The sequence below is a fragment of the Pituophis catenifer genome, unplaced genomic scaffold (genome assembly GCF_029215685.1).
Source record: "Pituophis catenifer annectens isolate HBS135680 unplaced genomic scaffold, rPitCat1.0.hap2 SCAF_1, whole genome shotgun sequence".
Classification (NCBI taxonomy): Eukaryota; Metazoa; Chordata; class Lepidosauria; order Squamata; family Colubridae; genus Pituophis; species Pituophis catenifer.
Window position 1 is genome coordinate 117,298,196 of NW_027256881.1, and position 13,122 is coordinate 117,311,317.

General features: G+C 37.0%; 1 protein-coding gene across 5 annotated transcripts in view; it reads right to left on the reverse strand.

Moving 5' to 3' along the window:
* The window catches only part of KCNQ5 (potassium voltage-gated channel subfamily Q member 5), a 319,360-nt gene that overhangs the window by 19,836 nt on the left and 286,402 nt on the right, over window positions 1–13,122 (reverse strand). For 2 of the 5 annotated variants that reach the window (XM_070954504.1, XM_070954496.1), the window contains 2 exons: window positions 12,093–12,149; window positions 3,873–4,093 (listed from right to left, as the gene is read on the reverse strand). The exons of 1 other annotated variant lie outside the window; for it this stretch is intronic. In XM_070954504.1, the coding sequence (XP_070810605.1) occupies window positions 3,873–4,093; window positions 12,093–12,149 (278 nt within the window). The remainder of the gene's footprint in view (window positions 1–3,872; window positions 4,094–12,092; window positions 12,150–13,122) is intronic. 2 more of the 5 variants (XM_070954515.1, XM_070954510.1) reach the window with 1 other exon arrangement.

Here is a 13,122-nt window from a genome sequence, read left to right on the forward strand (position 1 = left end):
TATAATCAGTTCTTCATGATTTGTTACAGCAGTAGCCTGTGAAGCATAAAGAATTCCAAATGATTCGTTGTTATTTAAATCTTTGATATTTTAAAAAGATTTTAAAGCGAACCTTTTGTATTTGTTATAAGATATAATTTTGAAAAAGTTATTTGACTTTAAATTGAATTCTTTATCGGAAAGATGTTCCAGCTTAGTTTCTCATACAGATGTCAAAGCAGCATCTAACTGATTATTCATAACATCTGAAATAATCACATGAGGGAAGAGGGTGAGTTTTTGCCTTCTGTGCATTGGGAATATCACAGCTATGCCCAGCATGAAGAGGCTTTATGTCAGGGGTGCCAAACTGGATTTCTTCAAGGGCCGGATCAGCATTGTAGTTTTCCTCCATGGGCTGGCGGGGGAGAGGGGGGAACCAGGACGGTCACCTCCTGCAATACTCTGCTGGCCAAAACAGATCCGGCTTGCAGGCCTTGAGTTTGATATTCCTGCTTTATGTGATTGAACCCTGAGGCAGCTTCTAGGTGAGAATTCACCTAATGCAGCTTTTTGTGATAGATTATGATATAGAACTAAAGAAACAAAAACGTTCTTTAAACCTTGATTTAAAGAGGGACAACTACCGTATTTTTCAGAGTATAAGATGCACCTTAGTTTTTGGGGAGGAAAATAAGAAAAAAGCTGATTGGAGGGAGGATTGGCCTCCTGGAACACCCCCTATCAGCTGTTCCCAGAGATGAATTTTAGTAACAGGTTTGTTGGTTGTGAGCTCTGTGCCTTGCTTTTTTTTCAACCTCTGAAACTTCTGAAACAGCGTCAGAGCTTTTTTTTTTCTGAAGCTTCATTTCTGAGGCTTTTTTCTGAAGCTTTATTTCTGAGGCCTTTTTCAGCCTCTGAAACCTCTGTTTGAGAGGCTGGGTGGGGCTACTTTTGGAGTATAAGACACGTCCAAATTTTCACCCTCTTTTTTGGGGGAAAAAGGTGCGTCTTATACTCCAAAAAATATGGGTAAGTAATAACTGTTCCATTCATAGGATATGAGCTGGGTTTCTTCAAATACAGTTGCCTCTATGGCTTTACTTTCTTGAAAATACTTAATTTTTTTTTTAATTTGATTTATATGCCGCCCTTCTCCGGAGACTCAGAGTGGCTTACAGTGCGTTAAGCAATAGCCTTCATACTTTTGTATATTTTATACAAAGTCAGCTTATTGCCCCCACAAACTGGGTCCTCAATTTACCTACCTGAGAAAGGATGGAAGGCTGAATCAACCTTGAGCCTGGCAAGAGGTCAACTGAGGTCAACTTTGGTAACAGCCATCATGGTGTATAAAAATTTAGGAGATAGATCCAAATAAATTTGTACACATCTATGCATTCTTAGATTTCAAATTGCTTGGGCCTAAAGTTGGCTTTCTGTTATATGCACTGAAAATTTCAGCTTCTCAGAATACCAGTTATCCAGTACAATTATATAAAGTGTGTTTTGAAGTGAATACAAGTAATTACTGAGCTACAGGTTGATTGCAAATAGGGTCCTAAAAGAAAACTGCATGATAATTCTTTAAGAATTTCACAAATCTCTGTATTCGATCAGGAGTGAAGAAATTATCTCAGAATTGGGAGGAAAGTACACTGATGTTGGGCGGGCAGCAATGTACGCATGAGTCTCTTGCCAGTGCAAATCAAAAAGGCTATTTTAAACCTAGAAAAAAGTTGCCTTAGCAAACAGACAGGAGAATCCATAATGGCTTCAAGTGCAAGTACATACAAACACGACAGAATTCATTGACTACATACTTGCAGCAACAAGCAAAAAATAAAATAAAATAAAGGGATTTCTGTTCAATTTGCCCCCAGTTCGCAAGAACCAGTAGTAAACCGGCAGGAGGCCCCACCCACCGTCCCAGATGTCATCATCGGCGATCTGTGCATGCGCAGAAGCAAGGTGCTCGCGCTTGCTTCGCTCGCGCGCATGCGCAATCCCATTGCAAACCAGCAGTAAAGGTAAGTAGAACCCACCCCTGCCCCAAGGGTATTGGTAGGAGCTGCAGGAAGGCCTTACACGGAAGTATAGAAGCCAGGTAGAGGATGGCATCAGAGTAAAGAAAATAGATGACAACACAGGTAGCCATTGATTGAAGTTGCGACCTACCTTTGCAACTGGGTCATACCTCTTATGACCCAATTGCAAAGGTTCAATAGTTTCCCTCCCCCCTGTGGTCATATGAACTCACTTCAGGTGCTCAGTAACATGCCGCATTTATGGCTGTTTGCCGCATCCCACCACATTTTTACAGCGGTTTTGCCAAAAGCTGGCACTTCTAGTTTTCAGCAAAACCACACCCAAAGTGAACCATGGATTTGCTCTTAAGACTCTATGTTTGCTTAATGACCATTGCAAAAAATGTTGTAAAATCAAAGTCACATGCACGACCTGTTTTACAACTGTCCTGTCATACGACAGGCTCCATTATGGTCCTATGTTGAGGACCTCCTCTAAGTACTATTATGAGCAACAGAAAACTCAGAGAGGATTATGTATCAGTTGTAACTGATGACCATTTGCTAAAAGTAGAGCCTTGCTAGCCGTTAGCAAGTGAGACCAGGAAAAGAGAGGACAATAGTCCTGGGTTTGGAAACCACAAGCAAGGAAGAAAGGAGAAAATAGCATGAAGATCAACTTAAAAAATTAGGAAAATAACATACTTAGGAGTACAGAGGAGTTAGATAGTTAGCACTGGAAAGCATTACTCTGGAAAGGAAACCGATTGCAGTATAAGGTATACCTTGACTTACAATCACAACTGAACTCAAAATTTCTGTTTCTAATGAGATATTTCTTAAGTGAATTTTGCCTCATTTTATGATCTTTCTTGCCACAATTGTTAAGTGAACCGCTGTATTTATTAAGTTAGTAACAGTTGTGAAGCGAATCTGGCTTCCCCATTGACTTTGCTTGTCAGAAGGTCGCAAAAGGGGATCTTATGACCCCAGGACCCTGCAACTGTCATAAAAAGAGTCAGTTGCTAAGCGTCTGAATTTTGATCACGTGACGATGAGGATGCTGAGGTTGTAGATGTGAAAAATGGTTATCGGTCACTTTTTTCAGTGCCATTGTAACTTTGAGCTATCATTAAATGAACTGTTGTAAGTCAAGGTCTTGTAAACCTGTAGTTTATAGTGCAATGACTAAAAAATGTAACACAGGAATGAGGAATAAGTTAAATTTGCGTCCTATCAATTTCTTATTGTAATAAATGTTTTGTAAAAGTGGGTTGCCTTGTATCGTGCTGGGGTTTGTACCTTGTACAAACCTAATCTTTGTAGGTGAACAAAGGAGCATTACTATTCAAACTATTCACTAAGTCTACATTACTATTACTATTAATCTTCTCATCATTCCTATCACCCATCTCCTCCCACTTATGACTGTATGACTGTAACTTTATTGCTTGTATCCTTACGATTTATATTGATTATTTCCTAGTATGATTTGATTGCTTATTTCTACCCTATGACTATCATTAAGGGTTGTAACTTATGATTATTGACGAATGTATCTTGTCTTTTTATGTACACTGAGTGCATATGCACCAAAAACTTGTGTGTCCAATCACACTTGGCCAGTAAAGAATTCTATTCTATTCTATTCTATTCTATTCTATTCTATTCTATTCTATTCTATTCTATTCTATTCTATTCTATTCTATTCTATTCCATTCCATCCCATCCCATCCCATCCCATCCCATCCCATCCCATCCCATCCCATCCCATGTTTGTTGGCTTCCCCATTATGAAATAAGATTTAATGTGACAGAACGTCATAAATATAATGAATAAGACAATTAATGTTTTAAAAGTCTTACTATCTGGTATTGGCTTAGGCTGAGAACTCTTCAAACGCAGGGAAGGCCGGAAGCGTGTTCGGTCATTGAAGCTCCAACTCTTTTGCACTTTTGTTGGGCTGCCCTCTGCAGTAATATCCGTACTTGGCGATCTTCTGTCCCCAACTGAAGCTTGTCTGTTCTTGACACTCTGGCCTCTCGGGCTAGCCATCCGCACCCGTTCTTTAAAGCTCAGCTTCTGACTGTGGAAGCAAAAACATGCATTTTTACTTCGCACACATTGATTTATGTACCATTATAGATGAAGATACACGTTCAGCTGCATGTCTTTGGATGCAGATGTGAATGTATTCCATGTGTTGAACTCCCTTCCCTCCCTCCCCCCCCTTCCAGTAAAATAAATATTTGCGCTGGTCAGTTCTTGATACAAAAGGAAGTAGGAAAACTTCAAGAATCACGGAAATCCCCATACCTGGAAAAGCTCACCAAGCTGCATTATTAAGACCAAATACACAGTGATATTAATACTGATCGCAATAATAATAAAACACATTCCAGACATTATAAAGAATTGGAAGAAAAGTAAAATATGTGACTGCCTCCCCTTGATACCGTAGTAGCTCCCATCCTAAACTGTGGGATTTGTCTGCCTTGATACCAAAGCCTTGATGTTAGGGAACGCTTCTGTGAGATGGCCAGCGAGATAAATTGGATGGATGGATGGATAGATGGATGGATGGATGGATGGATGGATGGATGGATGGATGGATGGGGATCCATAAAAGTGCATTTCTAACAGATTGAATCACTTTCTTTATAATATGATAGGTATTAGAGATTTCATCGGAGGAATGTACTATTACTGAGAAAAAGATCCTATAATACAGTAAGAGTGAAACAAAATCAACTAACAAAAAAATATCAAATTTAAACTTAGCAAAGTTTCAGCTATAAATTTTGGGCAGCTCTAACTATGCTTTTAAATTGTACAACATAGGCTGTGTACGTAAGCTGCTCTACAATGGAATCAATAGTTTTCAAGTGCCATTATTTTTGCATGCAGTTTGTTAAAGTTAGACAAGCAAGATTAAGGTTATTATTCATGCACGCTTCCAAACATGGCATTTTTCAACAGCCCATAGACATTAGCAAACACTACATTTCAGATTTCTTATCACCCAAAGCTCTATGCATACACAGACATATACCATATATTACTAAAACTCTCATGTTTATTGATTTGCTTGTTTCCTCGTGTTTGCTCAAATGCTGCATTACCTCATAACATTTTTTGAACCAAGGTACCTAAAACCTGCTAATTTAAAGAATGCGTAAAAAATCTGGGACCCATTATTCCTGTGGATTTGCAATTTCCATAACAGACCAGTTTTATTCACAAAGTTTTGGTTGTTGTGATGTCCCCCTGGTCACATGATTGTGATTTCCTGCCAAGTTGCCAAAGTTAATGGAGAAGCCGGCAGAAAGTTGGAAGTCACTACCATCTAAATGCTTTTTTGCCCAACTGTGGTCATTGTGTTTATGTAAATAAATATGGATTCATTATCGAAGTTCATTTGCTACTAAAATTGTTTATTTATGATATATATTCTTCTTACATGATCATGAGACCCTGGATGAGAGTTAAACAAAATTGGACTTCTTCTGGTCACATGAGACTGCCCTATCTTTTTCTCAAGAATGGCTCAATGGATCAGAGTTGTCTACTTATCTAACAAAATTCAGAATAAGTAACAGAATATTTAGTAGGTCCATCAGTAGAAAGATTGGCTCACAGAAATGTAATATTACATTCTGGGAAAGGGATTATTTATTTGCCAGTAATAGGCTATAGAACCAAATAAAACAAGCAGATTAGATAATTAGTTTTTATCTGATCAAAGTTGCCTTTTATCTTGAGATATTAAGGACATAGATTGCTTGTTTGTAGATACTCCTTCCTATCTGATTGGTACAAAAGAGTTACAAATTGTGAACTAGGTAAAATCTGTTTATTTTTTAGGTGTACTACAACTAATAACAGAATATGAATTGTATTGAGTTAACTACCACAATCCAGCATGCATTTATTTATTTATTTATTTATTTATTTATTTATTTATTTATTTATTTATTTATTTATTTATTTATTTATTTATTTATTATTTTTTATTTATTTATTTATTTACAGGAGGGGGCAACATTTTGAAGATTTTTTCCTAGGATTCTGTAACGGCAGCTGCTATCCTGGAACAATTGTTACTTCTTGTTAGAAATTGTAGACTGATGGTATGTAGATGTGCATGGCATTCCAAAATGAAGGGCTGCATAGCTCAGTTTACTTAGAAGTATATCATTTTTGACTTAAATGATAATTTTTAGTCAATGTTCTCTCAATGACTTACAGATAATTCTCACTCAACAACCATTTTTTCTGCAACCAAATTGAATTATTTGTTCATAATTCAAAATTATGAAATTACCATAAAGTTATGGTAATTGTAATACACATGTGATCACATGAATACAATCTGGATACTTGGCAAAGCATTTGCACCTACAAATGGTTGCCTATACCCTGTGATCATGTGAATCACATTTGCAATCTTCTATGCCAGCTTCCCTAGAAAATCAATGAGGAAGACAGCAGGGAAGGTTGCAAGCTGCTGCCGCCTGGCCAGAAGACTCCCCCAGGTTTCTGTGGGCTGACTGAAAAAGCTCTCAGCTGAAATCCAAGTGGGATTTTAGCATGGAGTATTTACAGCCTGGGGTATCTTCTGCCAGCTGCCAGAGACAAGAGGATTCTTTCTCATTTCTGGGGGCTGGCTGGAAAAGGCCTGTGGCTAAAATCGAAGCAGGATTTCAGCCAAGTAGAAATTACAGCCTCAGAGTGGAGAGGTAGCATGATAAGGACATTGGGTGCCTGGGGCGGCGGGGTGGTGGGGGGTGGCAGGGAGGAGGTCCAGTGCAGGCTGCACATAAGTGTCTTCCTACTCAGGGGCTGAAAATCCTTTGATTTCAGCAGGAAGGATTTTCAGCTCCTGAGCAGAGAGGCAGCACAATAACGTACAGTAAAGAGCATGGGATGCCTTGGGGTGGAGAAGGCCTGCTGCAGGGTGTGGATTTTGACAGGGAGGATTTTCAGCTCCTGAGTAGAGAGAGACTTGTGTACAGCCTGCACCCCAAGCTCCTAAGGTCTTCCTCACCCGCTTGAAGCACCCCATGCTCCTTACCTGGCACTCTGTCCTATTAACGGCCTGTTAAGATTGTTTAAAGACTGCAACCAGGAGTGTCACTGAGCAAAGTGATCATGTGACATCTTGGTTAACAACCACTTTGCTCAGTGATCAAGATTCTAGTTCCAATTGTGGTTATTAAGGAAGGATTACCTGTATAGAGATTGCAAATTAGACTGGATTATATTGGGATTTGTACGTTAAGATCTGCAACATACAGTAATTTCAAAGGAAATCAGGAAAAAAAATAAAGATGCCTTTTAAGGAACAAGCAGAAGAAAACCTGAAATCTCTCCCAATTGTATTTGTTCCTGGGATGAGTAAAGGCTGTCTCTGAAGAAGCAAATTATTTGGGCCATTAAGGTACAGATGGAAAAGCCTATCTGCCTGTTGCTATAGCTGCTAATCGAGTTCAGGCCTTGTCTGTTCTATTTAATCATGGTTCTTGCATCTTCATGCAACATGACAATAAAAACAGAGGAAATGGAAATGGATTCTACCACCACCAAAAGCCTTTAAAAATACATTCTCGGTGTCTTGCTGCTTTAACTAGGTACAATCTAAAAAGGAAATGTTTCTCTGTGGGATTATAGGAAATGAAATGAAATTATGAGACAGTGATTATGAAATTGGTACATAATAAAAAAAAATGTATACATGCAATTTAATATGTTTTATTACAAATACAAGCAGAATAGGCAGGAGACCAAATGCAGTGAATCAAGCACATGCCAGACAATTTCTAAAATTATAGTTTAAAAACTGCAGTAAAACAATTAGAAAAATGTGTGCTTTTCATTGTGGCATTCAAGAGAGTACCTTTTCCAGAACTGTTTTACCCTTTTTAATTAGAGAAAGTAAACTTTTTAAGAAAAACAATCATGAGAAAGGCCTTCAACCTTAATTTCTGTTACTTGCAATGTAATTATTATTGCATAAACATTCATCAAGGATATTCCCATGTTACTTTTCAGAATTAATGTACTTTATTGGTTACAAGGCAAATCCTAAGGCTTCATGCCATGTTAAATTACTCTGGTGGGCATAGAAGCCACTCTAGATTTAGAGAACATTTCTGGTTAGCACTAGCCAGAATTTGACGATCACAAACAATGGTTTCAAATTCAAGTTGGTGTTAACTGGAAATGTCAGTGGCTCTGGGCTCAAGAGGAAATATTTAACCACAGGAAAGCCTGACTGTGCTTATGGAATCATATGGAATGAGAGTGTTGGTGCTTTACTGTGCCACGGGAACCAGTTTCAGATCCTGTTTGCTTTACATTTACATCTATTGAGTATCAAAATTGATTAGAGAAATCAATTATATACTTCTGAACAATAAAGTCAGTGTGAAGCTAATGAATATTGTGGTGAGTGCTATATTTTGAACTACGTTCCCTGCATAAGTTAGCAATATTCAGCAAAAACTAGCACCCTGAAATTCCAGGATTAATTATCAGTTTGGCTTTTTGGAATTATAAAACCCACCATGTTGTGGTCTATGAATTAAATACTATGTACTATAGCTTTCAGACATAACATTTAAAATATTGTATGGTTTGGTTTCTTGGACTAAAACTGTTTTATTTAAAAATAAGATGGTGAATGACAGCAATAATACGTATTTTTATTTTCTGCCATATTTATTAAAATTAATTCAAGATTAATTATCCGTTTAAAATTTTACATACAGTATGTTTGGGAAACAGCAACATTATTTGCTCTTCCCTGTTTGTTTAGAAATTGCAGAACCTGCCAGTGACTAGGAGTGGAGAGACTACACTGAGATCAACTTGTGAATTGATTATTAGTTTTGATCATGACATTTAGATTTTTGACACAATCCTATATGAAAGAGCATCAACTGAGACTGATCCTATATCCAGATTTGTGAGCCAGCTTCAAGAGTGGGCTGCTTTTTATTTGTAAGCATTAGATAAATTTTACACCTTGGTGTGCTTTTTTTCCTAATCTGAACTTTTCTCAGAATATAGGAAACCAATTCTTATAAATTATAACTACTCGGTTTTGTTATATCATTATTGTACTCCTGTAAATATATTTTATAATGTCCATGCTCTACTGCAAGGGTCTCCAACCTTGGCAACTTTAAGACTTGTGGACTTCAACTCCCAGAGTTCCTCAGCCAGCTTTGCTGGGAGTTGATGTCCACAAGTCTTAAAGTTGCCAAGGTTGGAGACCCCTGCTCTACTGTAATGCCTAGGAAGACTTTAAGGGATGGCAAAAGTGTTCCAATCCATTCTTTGCAATCTCACTGGTTTCCAGTCACTGTTTATATTAAGGCTGCATAGTAATGGACTACATTCTTGCTCTTTGTCTTTGGCACTTATTTGATTTCCCAAACTAATTTTTCCTGGAGTTGATATTTTATGTTAGCACAGAATTCATGTACAGTAGTGGAAATTGAGAATCCATGATGTAGTTAATTTCGCTTATTTTTGTATGGGCTCAGTGTGATGGATATCCATACTGAGCCCATATCTGATATTCAGATATTCAAAAAATAGCCAGTTCCAAATAGGGCAGTCTATTGTAGCATGAAACCTGGAAAAGAAAAAAGAAAAAGCAGGCAGGCAAGCTAGTATATGTTGGTAATTTCTTTATTGCCATGGATGTTCCAGCATTTTAACATTCCCAATTCTCCAGTCTTTGCTTTGCTACTTAGTTTTGGTGAACCATGTCTCTTGTCAGTCAGACCTTCCAGATATTAAGTGAGTTTAGGATGATGGTTTACTGTCCAGGCAAGGACTCTCTGGTTCTTTTAATTTTGGTTTCCTGAAACTTTGCCTAGAATTATAATTCATTTCATCCTGGATTCCTGCCTGGGTGAATCATGGACTCTTGTCTACTTGAAATCATTTTATTAGAACCATTTTTGTTGCAGGCCATATCCCCCTTACATTTCCCCAGTTTTGGATATTTGGAAATGATTGGCAAAAATGTCGGTCTTCATCCTGATTGGATTTTAGGGCCTTCTAGATCTGAGACTTTAACATGTTTGGTACTGAATCAGGTGGCACTGCCCCAGATAGAACTGACTTGAAAACTGGGGGTCTTTCTGGGACTCACAACTCCTGCTCTGCTCTGCTCACAGATATTCATACCCTGGTCAGGAAATACTTTGTATCGGTTATTGTAATGCACTCTAGATGGAGCTGCCCTCGAACAGAATCAGGAAGCTTCAACTGGTGCAAAATGCAGAGTGGCATGGGCAGTTATATGTGCCCCTAAGAGGGCAGATGTTACATCTTTGCTTTGTGAGCTGCATTGGTTGCTAGTTTGCTGCTGGAAGAAATTCTAGGTGCTATTTTTGAACTTTAAAGCCTAGATGGCATGGGTCCAAGTTATCTGAGGGATTGCCTCTTCCAAATTACATCTATGCATCCAATCAGATGTGGCAGGAGAGGGATGCTTGTTTGTGGATTAGGTCTGCGAGAGTCCTATCTGATGGTACCTAAGAGGTGAGCCTTTTCAGCCATAGCATCTGCCCTCTGGAACATCATCCCACTTGAGGTGAGGTTAGTTCCATACTTAATGGCTTCTGGAAAACCCTTAAAACATGTTTTTTCAACAGGCCTGGAGAACTCCTGGGGGTAAGGAATCCATGCATTGGTTGTATTATGCATGATATTTCCCCACTTGTGGCTTTGCTTTGATCTATTATTACTGTTTGTTTTTAATTGGTTTTGAGTATGTTTTAATAGTAGGTTTTATTGTATGCCACCCAGAGTCACTTTGTGTGAGATAGGCAGCCATATAAATTTGACAAATGAATAAATAAATGCCTTCTCTTTGTTGGAGAGATGAATAACCATGTAGTTTTGGTTGAACATAAGCTCAGATTTAAGATCGCTGTAAACTTCTGAAAAACTAAATTCAGCAAGTTTTCTCTAAATTTAGCTTTAATTTATTAGAATGTAAGAACTCAAAAATTATTTTCCTCTTCTAAAACCATCTTTATCAGTTTTCCTTTTAAAAATCTTGTTAGCGGCCAAATTTTCCCAATCTTGTACTCTCTACTTAGGTTAAAATGACAAGTCTTAATAATTCAGAATGAGCACTGAGATTGAGAGGAAAAATTCTTGGCATACAGCCTCAATGAAATGTTGAGAAGCATTGTTGGAAAATGCAATTTTAATCATTACGTTTGGAATTCACATTCTTCTGAGTTTTCTCTCTGCACTCTTAGTACACTAGAGGTCACTGTGATACCATTGCAAGGCTACTGAAGGAGGGATCTTAATTACATGTTTGGCGCCACTGCCTCCTGGTAGTTTCAGTTGTTGGTAATAATTTATTACGATTTTAAAGAAAATAGAACAAGCTATATTTTACTTCTCTATTTTTAAAGAATGTCAAGAGTTATTTTGATTTGCATATTAACAAATCAGGGAAAAATAATGTAACTGTTTGCTCTCAAGGACCAAGAGTATTTTTCTTCAACGAATTCATAAACTTAATTTGGTGCTCTTTTTGGTAAATGAGACCCACTGATTCCAGTTGGGCTAAATCACTCTTTTAGAAAGAAGTACGCAGACCTCCCAAGCTCAGATAAGGTGGGACAAAGCTGTGTAATGTTACCTAAATAGAGTGGTATTTTATGGAAACATTAAAAAAACCCCACAATCTTGCTTTATTTACTTAGAAAAAATATAGGACCTTTTTCCCCACATCACAATTATTCTTAAACCAAGACACACAATCAATGCAGTTATCTAATTGCATGGATTATATTTTTTTCCTATCATAGAAATTTATAAAAGGCAAACTTTAAAAAAAAAAAATATTTTGGTACAAAATTGCAGGCAGCAAGCAACAAGTAAATCTATAAGAAGCTGTGGCAGCAGAAGATGGGGGAAACCCAGCCCAAATTATGAAATAATTCTTCAAGGAGCAAAAAAGCACCAAGAAGGGAAAATAAATTCTTCATGCACCTGATGTTAGTTGGCATTCCCATTATCATGTGAGTAGACAGGATGCTGGATACCTATGTTTCCGAGAGGTGTACATCCTGAAGAGCTTCTGTTTATTACTATAAAGCTTACTAGGAGTGAGGGGAAATAGAGGATCACATTACTAAGCATACCAGGTGATGAAAAGAGTTAGGTTTTCCATGTGAGCCAAACCAGTCTTGCTTTTATCTTCAACCAACAAATAAAACATTCATAAAATTATTATTAAGTTTACAGTTTATATTAAACAAGTTATAATAAAGAATATTAAAAAATTACCTTCAAAAGTCATTAAAGATTTATATTCCCTGAATGTATGACTACTGTAATGTGGGAATTTTATAAATACTTGTTTAGCATAGAAACCAACTTTCCTAACATTCATTTCTCTATTGACCTCTGAGGAATATGTAACCTATTTATGCTTTCAGCATAAATCCTACCAGGGAAATTAATTTTATTCAGACTATATAGATATTTTAACGTGCTTAAAATTGGGTATTAAATTAACCTATTAGTATCTTACTGTATGTATAATAATACATCCCCAAAATAGATGGGATATTTATGAATAAGCACTATTTTGTTAGAAAAGGAAATGCTTTTTATAGTCATAGTCATAAATATGTAACATGCAGTAAAATAGGAAAAAACCCTAAAATCTTACATAAAAATTTAAGATTTCAGATAAGCCTATAATGTTAATATTGGTAGCTTATTGAAATATTACATTTATCTTTTGAAAACAGTTATTCATGTGACAAGTTGGTTTGTTAATGTAAGTTATCATAAGGCTGTATCCACATGTTTAATTATCCTTTTAAAATGCTTAATTTGTATATTGATACCAATAGAGTACATTTGAAATGCTAGTAGACAATGGCACTATAATACTCTAGCGAGACAACAGTTTGGAAGATGACCGTTAAAATTCCTGTTATGTTATTATATTCACTATAAGGCTTCTGGTGGCAAGGAATTGTTAATTCAGATTATCCTGTTTAAAACAGTTGTGCATTAAACAAGAAAATAACTATACATCTGCATAATGAGATTAACTACACA